Source organism: Corapipo altera, unplaced genomic scaffold (assembly GCF_003945725.1).
Source record: "Corapipo altera isolate COAL_440 unplaced genomic scaffold, ASM394572v1 61, whole genome shotgun sequence".
In the NCBI taxonomy this organism is placed as follows: Eukaryota; Metazoa; Chordata; class Aves; order Passeriformes; family Pipridae; genus Corapipo; species Corapipo altera.
In genome coordinates this window covers 6,816,111-6,837,862 of record NW_020884910.1, presented here as the reverse complement: position 1 = coordinate 6,837,862, position 21,752 = coordinate 6,816,111, and the positions used below count along the sequence as shown (strand labels likewise).

Sequence of the window (21,752 nt, the reverse complement as noted above, 5' to 3'; positions counted from 1 at the left end):
CTAATATTTTAACATCTTTTTGAGATATGACTTATGGTTCTGGATACAGTAGTGCATTTAACAGTGCAAGGTAAAGAAGTAAGATCTCTCCTTTGCTTCTGTGTCATAGTCTCATTTTCACACCTGTACAAGTTAAATCAAAAGCATGTTTCAGAAGAGGGCAGGCAATATACACAGTGCATCAGCTGTGCATGTAGGTATGTCACTGCAGTCTGAGCTATCCTCAACTCATCTTTCTGTTTTTTCCTAGGTCTATGTCCTTCTGAAGTAGGATAATTTTTATGATTTTCATTAGTTTCTTTGTTTTAGAGTTGTATTAACAAAAGTAATGGGCAAAAAATATGCATGTGACAGTATCAAGAAACCAGGAAGTGCAGGAAAATTTGATCTTGCATATCTGCTATAAATATTAGAAGTATGTAAGGAGGTATGGCACGTCAACAGCTGTAAGTGTGCTCTGGGTTTCTGGACTTCTGTGCAGAACCTCTCCTTGCTAGTGGCATGTCTGCTGTCTGGAGAGTAGCCTTTCCCAGCTTTCCTGGAGTCTGTGAAGCAGCTCTGCACTTGATGCATGTGCACTTCCTGTTGCAAGCCAGCCCAGCATATCACTCTTCTCCTTACACTTTCTCAGACCTCATTAATTTCCAAGTCTTTCTCAACTTTCACCAACTTTCTTGTCTAATTGTAGATATTCTCCTGAAAACCTTCTGGTAGTCAATCGTGAGATCAGAAAACATGTCTTGCTTAAATCCTTCCCTGTCTCAGCATTATGGCCCTCCTAGTGCAGAAAACAGAAAACCAAAGAGAGATCAGTTATGAATTATGACACTCCCGCATTCCAGTGTAGAGAAGTACTTAATATATTTTTTCTTGTTGCCTTCTGAGTTTGGAAAGGAGAAAGAAAAAGAATTTGAAACCAAAACATAGAGGTAATACACACAAGAACTAGATTTTTTTAATAGAGTTACCATATTTCTGTGGTTAAATGTAACCTCCAGTAGCAAATAATTCACATGAAAGGGTAAAAAAATCCACTAAGGGATATTTGCCATGAAATACTTTGTTAATGACAATCTTCTCAGAAGTGGCTGTGGAATATTCTGGAAATGCAACACTCCACTGTTCCGTCACCTGTTAACCATAGCAGTAGCACTGGTGACATTAAGGAATTTACAGTAAAACTAACTGATTTTCCTCTTCACTAATGACCTGGATGCTGGGAGCAAGTGTACACTCAGCAACTTTTAAGATGATGAAAACTTGGAGGAGTGGCACACCAGACAGTCATATGGCCATCCAGAGGAATCTCAAGAGGCTGGAGAAATGGGCAGGGAGGGACCTCAAAAAAAAAAGGAAATTCAAAGTCCTGCACCTTAGGAATAAGAATGCCATTCACAGGTACAGGCTGGGGCAAGCCATCTGGAAAACAGCTCTGCAGAAAAGGACAGGAGTGGCCTAGTGGACAAGTTGAAGATGAGGCAGCAGTGCGCCCTCGTGGCAAAGGCAGCCAACAGTATCTGGGCTGCGTCAGGGAGAGTATTGCCAGCAGGCTGAGGGAGGTGATCACTGGTGAGGCACCACCTGGAGTCCTGGGCCTAGTTTTGGGCTTCCTAGTAGGCAAGAGACATGGACAGTGGAGAGAGTTCAGTGAAGGACCACAAAGATGATTAAAGGAGTGGAGCATCTCTCATCTGAGCAAAGGCTGAGTACCCCGGGACTGTTCAGCCTGGAGAAGAGAAGCCTTGGAGAGATCTCATCGGTGTGTGTAAGTGCCTGAAGGGAGGGTGCAAAAGAGACCGAACCAGGCTCTCAGTGGTGCCCAATAACAGCCCCAAAGGCAATAAGCACAAACTGAAACCCAGGAGTTTCTCTCTGAACAGCAGGAAACCCTCATTTACTGTGAAGGGTGACTGAGCTCTGCACCAATTTACCCAGACATGTTGTATAGTCTCCCTCCTTGGAGATATTCAGAAGCTGTCTGGACATGGACCTGGGCAATTTGCTGCAGGTGACCCTGCTTGAGCAGCGGGGTTGAGTTGGACAATCTCCCTATGTCCATTCCAGTCTCAGTTATTTGGTGATTCACTGCTGGTTAATCAGTGAACCGGAAGCAATCTATCACAACTCTAAGTCAGATGACAGGATTTTACTTTAGGGCATTGGATACTAGTTTAAGACACCTTTGCCATTTCTTTGTTAGTATTTTCTGCAATTCATAATGTTCCACCTGAAAATAAAGGAATGGTGTTTTTAAGTGAAGTTGTTACATGCTGTGGTACATAGGGGCTTATGCTTATTCATTTGCTTGCCATATTTATAGAGTCACTGAATGACTGAAAGTACGCTGCCAAAGAAAAAAGTGAAGTGTGTAAGGAGAGAGCCCAGAAATCTGAATGTATAGAGGACAAAAATACCAGCACATCAGCCATGCTTTTCCTGTGCCTTGCTACTGTGCTCATTACACCTGCTAGTGCAGAGGATTAATGCATTTGAACAGAAAGAGACAAACTAAGATTTTTCCCTGAAGCCCATCTGCTTTTTTCCCCTTAAATGTCTTTAACTGCAGGAGGGAATTAGAGTTGATTTTAAGAGCAAGAATAAGAGGAGGTAGAGAAATTAAGCAGGTAATAGAAGAAGGTTGGCAGCCTAAAGTAGATGGATGGCAAGGAGGAAAACAAACAACTTCACCAATTAGGAACAAATTAATGATGGAAGGGAATTGTCAAAGGATAAACCTAACTCGCCATGTCACTTTTTCCACTAGCTGCAGCTACAGATAGTGACAGCAAATACTGTATCAGAGTGAAAAGCACCCTCAGAGGTACTAAGGCATGTTGCAAAAACTGTTGAATTGCCAAGTGCTTGGAATTATTTTTTTCTGCTAAGTGAATGTGCTATAGGACTCTTGAGTCCTAAAATGGAATCCAGATCCCTTATCCATTGTGGAGGAACTGATTATTGTTTTTCTCCTATAGAAAAACATGAAAGGTTGGTGATGTTTTTTTCCCCTCAGTGCATAAGGCTGATCAGACAAGCAGCATATCAGAATTTGGGGAGCAGCAGGAGAGTTCCAAGACTGTGAGTACAACAACGTATGTGTACATGTGTGAATGTAGTCATATGGAAGACAAAAGACCCACAGGGCTCGTTGTTTGGGTAGGAACAAAGTAAGGTTTGACTATTGTTCTGACAACCTCAGTGTTAGTGAGGATTTGAGGTGGATGACTTGAGTGGGAAAGGAAAATGTTGAAAAAAAATGAACTGAATTACAGCATGTGTCAAAAAAAGCAGGAGAGACAACACAAATCTAGTGAGTGTCTATCTGATTTAGTATACCTGACTGTTTAATGCATGCACTAATTAAGGAACCAAATGGCATCAAGAGTTAGAGAAGATTATGTGACCCACTGGAGATATATCTGACAACCTCCAACATAGAATCAAAAATTTTCAGACTGCAGATTTGTATCTAATCTTTGAGGTATATAGGTTAGTAGATCAAAGAGGTATGTATACACAGATCTGTGCACATAGAGGCGGCTCCACGGATGAACATATGAAAACCTCCAGTTGTGCCATTCTTGGTCATTTCATCAATACTTATTTTATTCATTTCTTTTCAAGAACTAATTCTGGAAATGTTTCCTCCCTGAAAACACCAAATGTCAGTATTCCCCAATATACTGCTTTAATGGCAGGAGAATAAAAACAGCAACAGAGAAAAAGACATATGTTTTAATAAATCATTAAATAAGTTTGCTAGCAAGTATAAACTTTTACATAAAAATAAAACCTTTAACTTTTAATAACATTTGAATGATATGAATCTGAATGAAAATATTTGGAATATTAGTGTAATAGCTTAATAAACTGACTCCCAAATAGTTTAGGTAACTCAAAAGAATATGAATTTCTCTGACACACTTGAAAAAAGAGTAAAAATTGAGGTGGAATCTAGCAACTCACAATATCATTTAACAGAAAAGAATATTTGCATGCACAAGAAACTGTAGAGAATTTATGTCCCCAAATTGCAATTCTGAGCTGAAATTTGTCTTGAGAATATGATGCTTTTGTCCCTGCTCTTTCTGAAAATGCCAGACCTACAAACACAATCAAGACCTCAGAAAAATTTTGTCTCAGTTCTGCTGTGTTCTTGCTCCTGAAAGATATCAGTGCTGTTGAAGAATATAAGGTGCAGAGGTCATTCAAGATTGGAGAGCCAGCACATTTTGAGTGAAAAAGAATCTTCTGAAAGGTAAAACTATCTCCTATGGCTGAACTTACCACAGTGTATAGATTGCTCTATCTTCAATTTTGAAGCAAAATTAACAAGGGGATAACATAGTCAACCAAAGTGGAACATGACCTACTCATGTAATATTTTTTCATTTTCTGCTCAGCTTAATTTTGTATGTTTAGATATACACATGTATGAATGATACCTCATGCTTTCATTTTCTATCCCTGCATCCACCTGAACAACTACTACGGCATTCGGTCAGAATACAGAAGAACAAAGCATGGAAGTGCTAACTCTCTGGGCACATACAGCTTGGATGATATTAAGAAAAATTAGGATAATCAGAAATTATGTTTAAAGCAGGTATTGCCTTCAGATTATTTCTAGTTTCAAATGCTTGATAGGAATTGCACGACTTTTCTCAGAAGGTGGGGAAGTGCCCTGAAGTTCCTCTTACTGGTGTGAAGCTTTACAAGAAAGTTACTGGTACACAGAGCCACACTGGCTCTGCCAAAAGCATTTGTGCCTCATGATTAGGCAGGGGAGTGGAACTAGATGATCTTTAAGGTCCGTTCCAACACAAGCCATTCTATGATTCTGTGACTAATAGCCTGCCTGTTTGCAGCAATGGTTATGATTCACAGATTGTGGCCCAACTCTTTCTCTTTCTGAGACATTCCATAACCCATGCAGCTTTGCTTTCTTCATTCACCGTCAGGATTTTACATTTTCAAAGAGCGCAATAAAAGATACATCAAAAAATGTAGTCATGCAGAGAGGCAGAGCATCATATATACTACCATCCTGGAGCAAAAATAAAAACAGAGAACACTGGACAGTAGGTTTCAGCTATTAGACAAAATGTTGCATGTTGTTCTGTAGGGCATCTGTGGAGGATTCTCGTTCTGGCAGAGACTCTAAAAACATAGGACCTCAGGTCCTGCTGTGTGCTGAGGCAGTTCTCTGTCAGTAGTCTGGCTGATGGCCTCAGTTTCAAGCTGGATAGCTTCTAGACTGCTAGACTGATACCTAAAATAGATGAATATGTGATTTACAGAAATGTGATAAATAGGAGCTGAAAAAGAGTTAATAGTAAATGTTCAGTTAGCTTAGAATTTGGAAAAAGGAATGAGGTGGGCATCAGGGCCCTTGGCTGTATAGGAAACAGGACTGACTGAGGAATGCATTTCCCTTTTGCTACAAAGAAGAATAGACTCTGATGTCAGCATGAGGATCCTTTCAGTGCCAAACAAACCCTGGACTGCTGAGTATTAGTCTTGGAAGAAAACAGAGAAATGCAATGCAAAGATCAAATTCTGTTCCTAGAACAAGATGATTCTTCCAGTCCAGTGCGTGGCCAGCTTGTGGTGATCATTCAGCTCTGTGATGATGGAGATCCTTGCACTTCATGTAAGTTCATCCCTTCCCCAGTTCCACATTTCTTATAAGTAGTGATGGACAAGAAAGATTTATACAGTTCAATGATTTTTAGGAGCCAAATCTACTCAAAATCCAGTAAAAAAAAGGTTGAAAATACAGGGAAAGGTGGTAAGCTGGTGCCATGGCAGCCTCACAGAACATGAAGAAGAGGGAGAAGTAGATCCCAGGACAAGACAGGAGAAAGATGTTTTGACTTGGTGCAGGATGTTGTAGGAATTAAATTGTCCTACAGGAATTAAATTAAAGTGGTGTTCCCCAGGGGTCAGTGCTGGGCCCAGTCCTTTTTAACATCTTTATCAATAATTTAGATGAGGGGATTGAGTCCATCATCAGCAAATTTGCAGATGACACCAAGTTGGGAGGGAGTGTCGACCTGCCGGAAGGCAGGAGGGCTCTGCAGAGGGATCTGGATAGACTGGAGAGATGGGCTGACTCCAATGGAATGAAGTTCAACAAGGCCAAGTGCCGGGTCCTGCACTTTGGCCACAACAACCCCATGCAGCGCTACAGGCTGGGGACAGAGTGGCTGGAGAGCAGCCAGGCGGAAAGGGACCTGGGGGTGCTGATCGACAGGAGGCTGAACATGAGCCAGCAGTGTGCCCAGGTGGTCAAGAAGGCCAATGGCATCCTGGCCTGCATCAAGAACAGTGTGGCCAGCAGGAGCAGGGAAGTGATCCTTCCCCTGTACTCTGCATTGGTGAGGCCACACCTTGAGTATTGTGTTCAGCTCTGGGCCCCTCAGTTCAGGAGGGACATTGAGGTGCTGGAGTGGGTCCAGAGAAGAGCAACGAGGCTGGTGAAGGGACTTGAGCACAAGTCCTGTGAGGAGAGGCTGAGGGAGCTGGGGTTGTTCAGTCTGGAGAAGAGAAGGCTTAGAGGCGACCTCATCACTCTCTTCAACTACCTGAAGGGAGGTTATAGCCAGGTGGGGGTTGGTCTCTTCTCCCAGGCAACCAACAATAGGACAAGGGGACATGGGCTCAAGCTCTGCCAGGGGAGGTTTAGGTTAGATGTTAGGAAGAAATTCTTTACAGAGAGGGTTATCAGGCATTGGAACGGCCTACCCAGAGAGGTGGTGGATTCACCATCCCCGGAGGTTTTTAAAAAGAGATTGGACGTGGCCCTTAGTGCCATGATATAGTAATTGGAGTTGGATCAGGGGTTGGACTTGGTGATCTTGGAAGTCTTTTCCAACCCAATCTATTCTATGATTCTATGATTCTAATTGTCCTAGGAAGTTTAGCTTAAGTCCAACATGAAACCTAACTTTCTCTCTTTACCTGTAAAGAAGGTAAAGGGATGATTACAAAGGGTAAAACCTATGACTTGAGGGATGGTAGAGCAGAATGACATGTAATAACTTACTCTGGTTGGTAGACAAGATATTTCTGTTCTTCTTCAATATCACAAAACCCAGAAGAAGTGCGACCAGTACAACCACAGCTATAAGCGGGCCAAAGAAATTTATATTTACTTGTTCCACTTCTTTCTCCTGTATCTCTGAATAAGAAAACATAGAAGATTCATACAGGAAAGATTTAATTTGGTGACATTAGCTTAAACACTCTATTCCAAAGTTAAGTGACTTAGAAGTTTAGGTAAAGGCCCTCAGCATCCTTTGCTTTTACAGTGCTTTAATAGTGTCAATAAATCGCTATCCATATTGTTTTATTTCCATTTCCAAAACCTAGAGAAACTACCAGGTCTTAATCATCACTTCAGCAACAGGAAGGCAAAGCACTCTTTCTGAGGTTTGGGTAACATGTGAGGGATTGGCAACTTAATACAAGAGCCTAGGAGGCAGCTACTGTGCTAATGCTACTGTGCAAGTTCAAAGAACCTCGGATATGTTGCTACTTGGTATCTGTTGCAAATAATGGTCAAAGCCTAATGAAATGCTGGAAGGGATGTGAAAGTAGCAGGGAATGCAAAGGACTTTCCCTCTATTTCTGTTTTTTGTGTTTTTAAGGTTTTGGTTGGTCGGGTTAGCAGCTGATAGAGGTTCAGTTATTGCCAAACAAAACTTATGTTTATGTGGAGTTTCTGGTTTCTTACCATCTCTGGTTATCAGGTGACTACTTTCATAAAGCCAGGGAGGAGGGAATAATTGAGAAGAGGAGGATGCAGCATTATTGCCAATATAGCTAATATAGCCATGTCAACATTCACAAGGAATGTGTAGAGCTAAACAAACCTTAGAAGACTTCTAGATTGTATTTTGATATTATTTAAAAGTCCTAGAATTTAAAGACACTAGAGGCAGTTTGCCATTGATAACTTAACTCTTTAGCTAAATTTATACTAAGGAAACTGCACTGTAGAAATTTTTCAGAAAAAGTGGCAAGGTTCTTTTACATTTGCAGAAGGAAAGTGCATGTCTGTACTACCCTGGCAGGCTTTCCTGCAATGCTACCATTCCCTCTTGGTTCCCTGTTCCTGTCAGTTGAAGCACAGCTCTTCATCTTCAGCATTCTCTTAAAGAGACATGTGCAAGACAAACAAACTTATGACCAAAGTGGGAATTGTCTTTATTTTGATGTGCTTGTGCCATAGTTTACAAACAAAAGTATGCCCAAAGATGTCTTCCTGTTCCAGAAAATAAATAAAATACTGCTTTAATTTAAATAAAGGATCAGTCATGTGGAACCCTGAGACAATCCAACAGTAAAGTCATATTGAAACTCAGGTCCCCAGCTTCTTCTTGCAAGAGGTGTCTCAAAAAAGACACAATCTCAGAGAACAAAAATCCCCAAATAGTCATTTTGGAATGTGCACTTCATTCTGCCAAATGTTATGAAAACCACCAGGAATGCTTCTAATACTAGTCCAAGTTTCATGGCCTTTACACTTAAACTCAGCACAGTCTATTTGGCAGTTTGTGAACCAAATATGGTCCAAGGGGCTCTTCTGTTTTGCCTTCTGCCTTTCTCTAAGGAATGATTAAGAATAGCAGCTCAAGCACTTTAAACCAGAAGAAAAAAACCCCTTTTTTACTGTCAGGGTAGTCAAAATCTGGAACACTTGCTGAGAGAGGTTGTGGAGTCTTTATCCTGGGAGGTATTTAAAATTCAACTGGATAAGGCCCTGTGCTAACTATTGACCCTACTTTGAGCAGAGTGGTTGAACTAGATCATTTCCAGATGCCTCTTCCAACCTCAACAGTTCTCTGAGTCTGTGAAGTGTCAACCTCTCTCAAAAGCTATCAGCTCTGGAGGTTGCTGCCTAATCCCGACATCCATGTTGCTTTGTTGCTACTACAGCATCTTCTAGGGAAGAGATGAATAGGGATGATGTGTTCTGGATTGTGTAACAGTAGCCTTCCTTCTCTGTGCCCTCTCCTTGCTGTAATAAGATTTCCCATGTGGAAAAGAGAGGGAGTTCAGTGGCAAACAGGTGGAGAACATACAACCCTTGTAACAAACTGCTACTACGAGTTAGGGTTTGTTCCCTGCCCTGACTATGCTGCTATTTGTGATCAGCTCTACTGCAATACACCCTGTTCCTACCCATGCAAAAATGGAATGGGCAAATGGAGACTCACCAATGTGTAGTGGCGCTGAGACAAGGATTCCCAGCTGCTCTCTGAGGTGAAGCAAGCAGCTAATATTAGTGAGGCTGTTTGTAGGAACTGGGATATTCAGTTTGCTAGTAACATTGTACAGCTTTGTTACAGCATCCTGTGAGATGTCCATGTGAGGCATATGCTTGTATGTTGTGTTTTCATATGAAATTAGCCAAGTCATCTCCTTGGGCTCTGGATAACCTCCAATGGACGAACAGGAAAGATTCAAGTATCCATTGGGCTTTAGTTCCCCAGTGTGCAGTTGTGCTATCTCAGGTTGACTATAGTTGGCTGAAACAGACCAAAGAGAAAGCATCATGAGCCAGATATACCACATTTCTGACAGTTCCTGTGAATTATTTAAGATTTTCAGGCAGAAACCACTCTAAAGAATTTTCTTCAGGGAGACAATGAGTGTTCCAAGAAGGGGTTTTTTTTTATGGTTGTTTTTTTGTTGTTGTTGTTGTTGGGGTTTTTTTTGGTGTATATGTAGACTTGTTGCTTCTTGTCCTCAGGGTGTTTCAAGGATGTAAGTCTGATCAGCAAGACAGTGGGCCTCTGTCTCTCCCACTTCCTTTAGACACATTGACACCTTAGAATAATCAAACCTGGTCTGCTTATGGGTAAGGGCTTAAGCAACAAATGGGAAGGGGACACAATGCTGCCTACTTTTGACCTCCTGAATGGGTAAGGGGAAAACCACAAACTTGTAACTGTGAAATGTAGAGAAAGAGATCATCTGAGAGAATTCAGATGGGGTAAATTGGAGGTGTAGGGCTGTCATGAGCAGAAATATCCTTGGTGTCTGTCAGTATTGTGAGCAAACATTTTGCAGCATATAAAGTAATTCACTCATCAGAGCTTGGTAGTAGGCTTCCCTTAGCTTAGCTTTTTAGGTAGAAAAGACCATAGCATAAGGTTTTTTTACTTTGTGTCACTTGGTACTCATTGCAGTCAGTGAATAACACACCTGTTGCTTTAAAAAGTCAAGTTTCCCAGGCAAGAAATAGTGAAACAGAATTGGGAAGAAACATTTAAACATAAAATACAAGTGAAAAACTAGAAGATTTTAACCACTACTTTCTCTTAAATAATCTAAATATTCTCAACCAGGATTTTTCTGGTTAAAAGGTCATATTAAAAATAGTAGACTCTGATGGGAAAGGAGAAGGAGAGAAGGTAGCCATAATACTGACTACATGTTGGTATACAGCAACTTAAACCAAACAACAGCCCCTTCTCAAAAATCAGCAACAAACCCCAAGAAACAGACTCAAGACTTCACTGAAAATGCTTCATTATTTTAGTGCCAATAGGACTAAAGAAAATATGGAGAAATATTGAAGAAGGGGAAAAGGATCCTTAGAAAAATATGTGCCTAAGAGGGACTCACTCTTCTCAACAGACATTCAGTGTGTTGGATCCAGGATTTAATCCTTGCCCTACTGTATTCTTAATATGGATGAATGAAGAAACATGATGTTGCTTTTATTTGCTCTATCCTAGCACACAGGGAATAGGATTTAGTTTAGTCACTTAAATCCCCCCAAGAGACTCCACGGATATGAAATCAAAATTGAAAAAGCTCCCCCTTTTTATACCCCAAAATTTAGTTAAGTTGTCCCTCAGGAAAGCTCAAGCTTTCTCTTTCTCCTCAAGGTCTGACTTACTTAGCTGACTGCTGTCAGACTTCTGGTCTGGAGAATTTATTCTCTCCTTGATATTTTATAGAGATGGCAGGATTGTAATCCATGGCTGTGAGACTTGTCACATCATCCAAGTGATTTAAGGGTTTCAATCTTATTGACAGTAAGCAAGTGGAAATAGTGGAATATACTCTGCATTTCTGTTTTATAGCTTCTGGAACCTCAATTTACTGAAAAGTGATGTTGGTTGCATGCAGGGTGTGGACTACATATATGTGAGTTTTTTGTTGTTAACAGAAAAGCACATTTCAGAACATCTTTCATAGTTAAAGATAGCATCTTCCAAAAAGGCTATGGGGTTAGATTCAGTACTTTAAGAGACAGCAGATTCATCAAGCCCTTACTATTTTTCTCAATGGTTTAATCATCCTACTTGGTTTTGTCCTATTTTCTCAAGTGACAATGTGCCTTACTTCTCACTTGCTTCCAGACACTGACTATCACTGAATTAATTAACCCTTTTAAAATTTTTTAATATCCAGTATTTTATGTATATTTCAGGTTCCCACACTCTGGAAACAAGAGTCTTCTCATTATTCTGTGTTATAAGGTAATCAGATTGTTATTTTAACATGTCTAGTTGGACTGTATTTTTTCCAGCCTTCAGATAATTTTGGTAGAGCTTTTCTTCATACTTTACAGTTTTTCAACATCCCTTTTCAGATGAGGTCACAAACTGTGTCTCTTTTCTGACATCAGCTTAATTTCCAGCACTTTGAGTAGTGCATATTTTGAACAGCTTCCTTAGCCTCACCTACTTCCCTTATTGATTCATCCAGAAGATGCACTGCAGACATGCTATTGCAGCAGATTTTGCAGTTAAGCAGCTTGTCACCATGGGCTCTACCTTGCATGTTTTAAGAGCCAAAGTTTTCCATTGTGAAACCTTCCCTTTTTTTCTAGAGAAGGATCTGAGTTCATTGTTATTATATGTCATCCTGGCTGTCATCATAGAATCTCCTGAGTTGGAAGGGACCCCCAAGGATCATCAAAGTCCAGCTCCTTGCCTTGCACCCCAAGAATCACATCTTGTGCCTGGGAGCATTGTCCCAACACTTTTTGAACTCTGGCAGGCTTGGTGGTGTAACCACTTCCCTGGGGATCCTGTTCCAGTGCCCAACCACCCTCTAGATGAAAAACCTCCTAATATCCAACTAAACCTCCTCTGACTCAGCTTAATGCTATCTGTATGTGGTACTAATGTAATACATAAAAATAACCAGTGTAAACTGTATTAGAAGCTACTTCAGTATTTCTGAATAGGCTTGGTTATCAAGTGATCTAGATAGCTTTGTGTGACTGCCCTATCATTCTTGTACAGCACACAATCTTTCTGAAGTCCATTTTAAGTGTGACATGCCAAACTACAAAAAGCCCTCCACGTATGATATGAGATTCTAATTAAAAATCAGCATGTAAGCACAGGTACATTTCGACATTTGTATTTTCCCTTCAATATTTGTATTTTTCTTCTAATTATTTTGAAGGGGTTTTTTTAAAAATATGGTTTTATACTGCTTCTTTGTTTAGGAATTTATTGAACAGAGAGCCATTTGGAAGGAACCCAACAGCACATAGTTCAAACAGTCTTTCTGAGATAAACCTTACGAGGTGTAGGAGAGTCTTAGTGCTTAAATATGAGATATCTGTAACATGTTGCTCAGATGTTGGCTAAGCTGATAACTAACTTAACTGTTTGAACTAACTGAGCAATTGATGCTAAGCATCTCTTAAATTGGAGGCCTTGATACTGAGTGCACATTATGAGTTTCTGAGTTCTAAAACTTCACTGAAAATGCTTGTCAAGTAGATCCTGGGAGAATCAAAATGAACAATCTAGGTTTTCTATTTGTGGATGGAGGGAACACTTGCTGGTAACACAAAGCTAAACAGGCTCAGATATCCTGGTACTCCATTTCTAGCTGCAGTTACACATGGCCTGTTCTCTTCTAGATTAGTATGCTGAAGCCTGAAAACACCAGTGGAAGTTAGAAGCTGCTATTATTAGTGGCTAGCACTATCACAGTGGAAGACAGAACACGGGCATATTGTTAAAGGTTACTAACAGAATAGTTTAAAATAGAAAAACAGTAGGACTATACATTAGGAATTATTAAAAATATTAGAAAATATTAGGAAAAGATTGGTGCCTCATTTCCATTTCCCTGTTAAAAGATTTACTGCCTTTTCCTCTTATTACAAAAAATTCTCTGGTGCAAAAAATCAGGTTGAATCTCATTAATGCATGCATTTTTTTCTTCAGAGATATTTTCAGTTTTCCTTTAACTGCACATATGAATTTCTACTCCTCCATGCGAGCTGTTCTTTTCTTTATTTTCCCTGTGATTTATATGATCATAAAATAGCTGGGTGTTTGCAGAGATCTTGCTATGTTTCAATTCTAATGTACCACCAACGATGATAACTACTGCTACTTTTAATAGAAGGTAGTGCATCAGATGCAAAGAAAGTTTATTTTCCAGAGTCCTTAAAGTCATAAAACTTGCAGGAGGCAAGAGGAAGAAGGCAGAATGGTTTTCACTGTAAAATATGACAGGGTGGAAATCAGGGATCATGTAATATTGAGCAAATTATCGCCTCATTTTCTACTTCTTCTGATTACTTCTACTTGAGTACTTTTCGTTCACAGATAAGGATTTCCTATTGAGAATGCTCTTATCCATCTTTAGAAATTCTGCTCCTGTGCAGGTACATTTTCAGTGGCTTGGAGGCAGGACCCATATTTCTGGACTGAATAAAGTCACAGAGAATCCCCCCAAAACCCTCCGAGCAGATGGCAATTGGAAGAGATTACTTACCAATGATGTGCAGTGAGCACTCAGATGTGTGTATGACCTTTGGCGGTCCTTCCTTTTTGTGCTGTACGATACACTCATAGTGTCCCTCATCCTTAACTCCTGCATTTAACAATTGCAAGGTCCATTTGTCCATATCCACCTTGGTGCGATTTATATACTCAGGACTAAGGTGCTCACGTTTTTCTTCACCGTAGTATACTTCGTGCACCACTCTATGAGAGCCTTTTTGCCAAAAAACTATTAAGTCCCTCATGTCAATTTTCTGAGAGTTTGGAAAATAGCAGGATAGGTATGCAGTGTGATTGAGAAATGCCTTCACCTGATGCACACTGGCAGCAATACCTTAGACAGAGAGAGAGAAAAATTGAGATTTCCACCAGCTACAAAAGAACACCAAGCTGGGCTCACAGAGGCAACACTTAATAGCAGTGGCAATAAAAACACCAGCATTTTGACACAAATTCTCCCACTAGGTATGACAAGACACATAGTGGTTCAAACCGACACTCTTAGTCTTATGGAGTTCAGGTCATAAAACTGTTTCTTATTTTTCTTCCTATATTTTACTTTCCCAGGAAGGTTTACCACACAGAGATTGTGAGCATTAGAAGACCTATCTGCAGGCCTAAGGTCCAAACCATTCTTGTTCATAGCATTCTGAGTGAAATGAAATTCTGCCCCAGAAGAGACAGCTGCACTACTCCTTTTTAAAAAGTTGAGTTCATTCTCCTAATAAAACAACACGGCATTGGAGTTTTGAAGAAAATGTGAAGTACACACTGTTTGGTAAATGTGAGTGTCTAGGGAATGTATGACCAGAAGGTCAGAAACAGGTGAATACTTTCAGTCTCAATGAAGAATTAATCTAAAGTTTAATGACAAATTAAATGTCAGATTTTACTGCTCTGTAATTAATCTAGAGTTTAATGACAGATTAAATGTCAGATTTAACTGTTCTGTTGCTGATCTTGTTAACAAAAATGGTCAATAAACAAAATTATGCCTTCCTGCAAAAAAAGGATGAACCATATTATACAAAGGATGAGTTTTCTCCCACTTTCATCCATGCACGTATCCATTTTTACGGGTGGCAAAGGGCTCTGAGGACTGTCTTTTCTTGGAATAAGAAATGCAGTCCTCTGTCTCAGAAGATGTAAACATCTCTGCTGTGTTCAAAAAGTGGAGAAGATTTACAGTATCTCTCCTGCTGCAAAGTTTTGACTGTTCTTCTAGAGCACCAGACTGCAAAATGATCTCTGCAGATGCCTAAAACTCCAGTTGTCCCATATCAAACTGTCAGTTTCCAGTTTAATACTGCTCTTCTCTATAATACACACAGGTGATATACACACATTTTAAAGACAGATTTAAATTGAAAATTTAAGAGCAACATAAAATAAGTGTAATATAAAGATATAAAGTTGAAGAGAGAAAGTACTTAGTATATATATTTTATAGAGTACCTGCACACAATTTAAATACAACACATAGGCTATATGACCTTGATTGTGCAATGGAAATGATTAATTGTTACTAAGGAATGAGTTTCTTAGTGGATGAGAAAGTATCCCATAGCAGGACACACAAAATCAAAACAGTTTTAACGATTAAAAATGTGCCTTTTACCTGGGACAGATATCATAGCACAAAGGAAGAATATGCAGACCTCCATGACACTGTAAGAAGGAGGAAAGAAATATGTTAGAGGATGAAAACACTCCAGTACTCCCAAAGAAATGGTAAACCAAAAAGTTTTAGCAAGAGAGAGAGAGTATTGAGAAAGTGACTCTCACCTTTTTCCGTAGACTGGTGCAAGGACTTCTGTGTGTTTCCCAGCCTTCAGCAACAACATCAAGCATGGCATGACAGATCTCTGGTTTACAGAGAAGCTGATGTGATGCAAGATTACTGCAGACTGTGTATGCCATGGGAGGAACACAGAGTCCACAGGGTGCAATGGGCAAGACAAGTACTCAGAACGCCTGAAGCAGGGGAAAGAGGAATGGGGAGCATGCTTGACCTGGTAGTGTGGGAAGAAGATGGGGGAATTGAAAGTAGAGGGGGAGGAGAGGGTGACACAGAAGGAGGAGGTGGGGGAGATGGCGTGATGATGTCAGCTACCAGAAGTGATGAAGTGTGTGACCTTCAGGAACCTATCCTTCACAACAGTAAAAGTAATGGAGAGAAATCCTGTATGATTTTAAAAGTTGAGGCTAAACAGCACATAGTTTGTGGTAAAGAAAAAGGGGTATCTTTTTAGAAAAAAAGAAAAAAATCCTGTGATTTGTCTCATAAGCAAACACTTCTCTGGGTGCTTCGGTTCATGGTAAATCCTGGTAAACAGCCAAATGTCATTCCCATGCACTGGTCAGAGAACAGCACCTTCATCTGACTGGTCTGTGCTTGCTAGTTTGCATTTTAGCAGCACCTTTGTATTTTTTGTGTGCATTTTCCATATATCTGGGAGAAGCCTCCACACTATCCTTGCCAAGATCCTTCACTCTCCTCCTTTAAACAGCTCCAAAGAATCCTGTTTTGCTGGAGCAGATGTGAAAACTCTCCAGCTGACATACTACTTAAAAACAGTGAGATTGCTGTCTGCTGTCAGTTTCCTGATGGTTCCCCATTTTTCGTCATGTTTTATTTTAGGCTGGTACATTTGGGTCTTTACCCTGGGTCTCTGGTCTCTTCTTCTATTTAATACAGAATTCCATTCAGTCCACTGACATATTTTTTGTGTGTGTACTGTAACGTACAGAACTGCCAATAATTTTTCCAGGTTCATCCTGCCTTTTGTTAGGAAAAGGGAAAAAGAAGTCCAACCGTCTCAGAGGATATAGATAGTTTTTTCTGTGATCCAGCTGTCGTAGCAGAAGAGGAGGAAAGGGAGGGAGAGCTCATGCAGAATCCATTGCTGTAGACAGGGGTCATCCTCTTTCTGCTCTGGCTGCCCTACTACATGGTGAACTGTTATCAAGGGGTTTTCTTCCCAGGCTGGGCTCCACTGAATTAAACCACACAACTGACTGCCTAAATAAAAAGGCATGTGCCAAGCCACTGAAAACTACAGAAACTATTTCTCAGCAAATAAATAAGAATTTTTGCTTTCAGTCAAGAAAAAAATAAAGGATAGCCCTATTTTTTTTTTTTTGTCCAATGCAGATATGTAAGAGGAGAAGTTAAAACAATTTAGCAACTGGAGACATAAGTGGAGAGAATGTACTGCTATAGCTGGGCATGTTTTGCAATGACTGTCTCACAGGAGCAAAGACCAAAACCGGAACTGAAAACAGGAGTGAGAGAGAGACAAAACCCAGGCAAGAATACCAGATAACACTTGCTTGCCTTTTTTGAGGGGTTATATTTGGAGCTGTGAGGACAGAAGTCTCAAAGATCCTACATGGTTTCCTGGCTGCCATCTTCCAGGAGAAGGCATGTTGCTGGCGATGCTTGCATCAAGAAGGATCCCATGAGTCTGCAGATGGGTTACACCCACATTCCCTGCAGAGGGAATTGCTTGTCACTGAGTGTGTTACAAGCTGCTTCTCTCACATGAGCTGCTTTATAGAGAGAAGCTGAATCATTAATCGAGACGCTACAACTTCAGTGCTGCATGCAGCTTTTCTTCCCCTTTTTTACAAAATGTCTTTAACAACCAAATGCAGATCCTTGGAGCCAGTGTTCAGGAAGGCTGAAGGAAGGGGAATTACACAGTTGGCTTCTTACATTTCTTTGGCATATTCAGTACAAATTCTGTGCTCAATTCTCTCTTATATCTGCAGGCCATTGAAAGTCTTCTTGTGTCCTAGAATTGATTAGCAATGGGGGCTAGGTAAGAGAGGAAAGATAGACTTAGCTTCAGGATATGGCCTGCTGCTGGTAAATGGTGCAGACCAAACTGTCCTCTTTGTGGCCATGGCCCAGTGCATGAGCACACTGCTCCACTTCAGAGCATTGTGGTCTGTGTATGGATGTGCAGTTTTCCTGGTCAGAGGCTGAGTGCATCCATCTGTGGAAGCGGCACTTTTTCATGGTGCCAGTGATAATTGATGAGATGAGATGAGAGTGGTTTGAAGACCTATGGCTTTAGAATTATCTCTGACATTCAGAATAATATGAGGTCAGTCCATGGGGAGGTACACATTTTCCCTTGCTAAATAAGGCTAGCACTATGTGTTGTGTCTTTCTTGCCTTTTGAAGCTTTGTCAGCCATTCCTGGAGATGTCTTTATGACTCACAATTACAAATCATGTGTGGACATCAGAGATGAACAATGGAGAAGTATATTAATTGAAATTCTGTCAGTATGAAGCCAGTAGTCACACTCAAACCCTTTATTTACTATCTTTTCAGTCCAATCACTGAAAGGAGAAGAAACCACATGAATACATGCACTTTACAGGCCTGATTCACAACTGGATCGGTTTGGCCCAAACAAGTCTGAGAAAACTCATGAAACAAGTTCCCACTTGTCTCAGTACAGGGGGATTCCTGTCCTGAATCATAGATTCACAGAACCATAGAATGTTAAGGTTTGGAAGGGACGTTAAAGATCACCTAGTCCCAAGCTCCCCTGCCATGGGCAGGGACAACTCTCACTAGACCAGGTTGCTCAAGGCTATATCCAACCTGTCCTTGAACACTGCCAGGGATGGGGAATCCACAACCTCCCTGGACAATCTGTTTCAGTGTCTCACTACTCTCACAGTAAAGAATTTCTTCCTAATATCCAACCTAAATTTCCCTCTTTCAACTTGTACCCACTACTCCTTGTCCTATCACCAGAGTTCCTGATGAAGATCCGCTCTCCAGCTTCCCTGTAGCCCCCTTCAGATACTGGAAGTTTGCTATTTGGTCTCCATGCAGCCTTCTCTTCTCTAAGCTGAACAGCCCCAACTTTCTCAGCCTGTCTTCATAAGGTAGATGTTCTTATCAACTTCCTGGCCCTGCTTTGGACTTGCTCCAACAGTTCAATGTCCTTTTTATGTTGGGGGCACCAGAATTTTGTGCAATACTCCAGGTGGGGTCTCTCAAGAGCAGAGTAGAGGGGGCCAATCACCTCCCTCGACCTGCTGGCCACGTTCCTTTTGATGCAGCCCCAGGTACATGTGCCTTTCTGTGCTGCGAGCGCACATTGCTGGTCACATCAAGTTTTTCATCAAGCATCACCCCCAAGTCCTTTTCTGCAGAGCTGCTCTCAATCACTTCTCCGCTCAACCTGTTGTGTCTGGGATTGCCGCAAGCCAAGTGTAGGACCTTGCACTTTGCTTTGTTCAACTTCACGAGGTTTGCATGTTACGGTGCTTCCGGATGACACAGAACTCTAAAATCGGTGTTTGGGAAAAACAGCGACTTCACTCCCTTTACTTTTGAGGGCAACTGCCAGAAAGCTCGGTGTGACTTAGTTTGAGATTGGCTTATGCTTTCTGTCTCCTGTTCCTCCCAATCCAGCATGTGAAAACCAGCATGTAAAACCCCAAAAGGCACACTGAAGCATAAAGGTCTTGGAATAAACAAGAGCTTTACCAATACGCTTGTCTGGGTTTTCATTTGCTCTCTTTTTTGCTGTTTTCAGTTTTGGATGTAGTCATTAACTTTTGAAAGACACTCACATTTGTGCTCTTTGACTCCTAAGTTCCTTCACTGCCCCTCAGTTCTTTCCCAAATGTTCCTTTCTTGCATGGTCTCAGATGTAATTAGCTTATTTTCTTACATTCGGTACACATACTCTATGAGAAGGCTCCTGCCCCACGTTTCTTGTTGAACTCAAAACAAAACTAAAGACTAAAGTAGTAAATCATTCTTTTGACTTCTCTAATGTGGGAATTTTTCTGAAATTTCCACCCACTTGCAACACTGAGTAGTTCCACAAGCAGTGCTGTGAGCCTCCTGGCGGCAGAACATCTCTGACTAAGACTTTCCACTCCTGAACTGAAAGCTATCCTAGCAGCTACTAAATTAAATTATCCTAAAAATGCATTTACCAGCCTTCTCCCATGTAAACACAGGTTGATTGAACAAGTGTTATCAGAGGAAGTCACAATTTAAGAAAATTCTCTTAACGTGGCAAGTTCAGAGAATTCTGTGATGCCCTTCACCCAAATACTGTGCCATACAACCATATAACTATCCATCAGGGGACACATTTTAAAAACATACCATTATTCAGGCAACTTGTGTTTCCTATGTGCTTCTCCAGTTAGAAAGTGTCACTGTTTTAAACGATTGCAAAACTTTTCCTATTGCTCATTCTTTTAGAACAATCTTTTACACCAAGTTACATTTAAAAATTCTGGGCCTATTGTTCAATTATATTGTTATTATATGAAAAAATACAACTCTCTCTCCCCCTAATTTTTCATTTCTGAATGGATTTTTCATTCTTTCCCATTATCCCCTCTCTAAGTAACATCCTTTTATTATATCCGAGATCTCCAGGAGAACCATAACTTTCACTATGATTCTGGGATAACTTTGCCCTGACATCTAGAAACTCCTCTTTTGATAGCAATTAAGAAACACCAATTATTTAAATAATACCTTTGGTCCAAAGATCATGGAGCATTCCACTGCTTCTGCAAGCAGAATTCTTCATCCACAAGTAGGGTGAGGTATCTCTGAGAGAAAGCACAGCGGCTGCCTGACGACACACAGTCCCACTGCACAAATCATAGGACACGAATGTATTCTCCCTGCAAGTGAAACTCTGGGGGAAATTCAGAGGGGAAGAACGTCATCAACCAGAATTAGACATTCATTAGGATTTGCTGTGGTGTTTGAGTTCCACCTAAAGGACACGTCAGGTCGACATATTTTTCCACACTCTAAGCTACATCTGGCCACAGAATTGGCAAGTTGCTTGAACCACTTCTGCATCACAGGTACCATACCTGTCCTCCTTTCCCAGCCCTTGTACTTGCCTCAAGGTTAGTCAAGCAAACTTGTCAGCTGGGAAGTAGCAATTGCTGGGTTCACTTCTCATCAAATCACACTAAACCGTTTGACTTCACAATGAAACAGAGAAGGAGCACACCCTGTTCCCATACAGGTCAGAATTTAGAGATGTTAGATGATTAACAAACCAGACAGTTGCTGGAGTCTCTTTGAGAGGGAAGAAGAGGGAATTCAAATGCCCACTCCCAGGTTGTCCCTCTTCCAAGCCTACTATTTCTGCACAGGACACTGCCTGGAAATAGCATCATGGCTACACAATGCAGTGCAGGCATAACCTCAGACAGCAGTTTGCAGGGCACCTCTGATGTCAAGGTGTGTACTGTATACAGAAGGATGAATCTGTACTTGATTCCTAACCTATATGCAATCACAGCTAACAAGGATTAGCAGCCATACAATACATTATATGCTTAGTTCTCAGGTATTGCATACTTTATTTTCAGTAAGTGTCTCTCAAAAGCAGCTGGGCATGTGACACAAACCTCATACTGCTTTTCAAACAAAAGGATCACTAATCAGATGCTACTTTTTCCTGCAATAAATTAATCTCAATTATTAAATGAAGATGTGATATTCAGAAGCGCAGTTAAATGAGCCAAGCCCTTCTGCTCTTAGTTCTAGTGCAGAAATCACTCTGGGGACACATACTGGTTTTCTCACAGTGCTTCTCATGGCACATTAACTGATTTACAAAGCTAAAGGAAAAGATTTTGCCTTTTGGTTTTGGTTCCCTCCCTTCAATCACCAGAATAGTGGGAAGAAACACCTGGGAAGAAAGTACCTGATTCTCCTATCTACTGCTGTAAATTAAGACCAGTATCCTTACAACATGCATAATCAGACAATACCCTGCAGATCCACTTCGGTCCTTTTGCCCAGTTCCTGATTATAAACATCCCGCTCCAGGAATTCAGGAAATATTGTGTTGATGCCACTACAGAATGGGCTCTGGCTCATTCTGCTATAGCTTGGTCAGCTAGCTCCAGGAAATAAGGAATATGTGTGTGAAACTGCTATGATAGCAGGTG

General features: G+C 40.8%; 1 protein-coding gene across 3 annotated transcripts; it reads right to left on the bottom strand.

The window, feature by feature from the left end:
* Positions 1-276: 276 nt before the first annotated feature.
* Positions 277-20,488, bottom strand: CD86 (CD86 molecule). 3 transcript variants are annotated; one of them, XM_027653689.1, is made up of 6 exons: positions 15,564-15,757; positions 15,397-15,446; positions 13,771-14,112; positions 9,225-9,536; positions 7,049-7,183; positions 277-778 (listed from the first exon to the last, which is right to left on the bottom strand). In XM_027653689.1, the coding sequence occupies exons 1-6, from the start codon at positions 15,632-15,634 to the stop codon at positions 768-770; spliced, it is 921 nt and encodes a 306-aa protein (XP_027509490.1). In that variant the 5' UTR covers positions 15,635-15,757; the 3' UTR covers positions 277-767. The 3 variants fall into 3 exon arrangements, with proteins under 3 accessions (XP_027509490.1, XP_027509491.1, XP_027509489.1); XM_027653690.1 differs by lacking the exons at positions 277-778; positions 15,564-15,757 and adding exons at positions 3,834-5,272; positions 20,311-20,488; XM_027653688.1 differs by lacking the exon at positions 277-778 and adding an exon at positions 3,834-5,272.
* Positions 20,489-21,752: the final 1,264 nt, after the last annotated feature.

Bases quoted from the DNA above. Each gene is read 5' to 3' on its own strand.
- CD86 (XM_027653688.1), bottom strand. From the start codon at position 15,634: ATGCCATGCTTGATGTTGTTGCTGAAGGCTGGGAAACACACAGAAGTC. The intron at 14,113-15,396 runs GTAAAAGGCACA...TCTCTGTCTAAG, and splicing joins TGCTATGATATCTGTCCCAG to GTATTGCTGCCAGTGTGCAT. The intron at 9,537-13,770 runs GTAAGTAATCTC...GGTCTGTTTCAG, and splicing joins GTGCTCACTGCACATCATTG to CCAACTATAGTCAACCTGAG.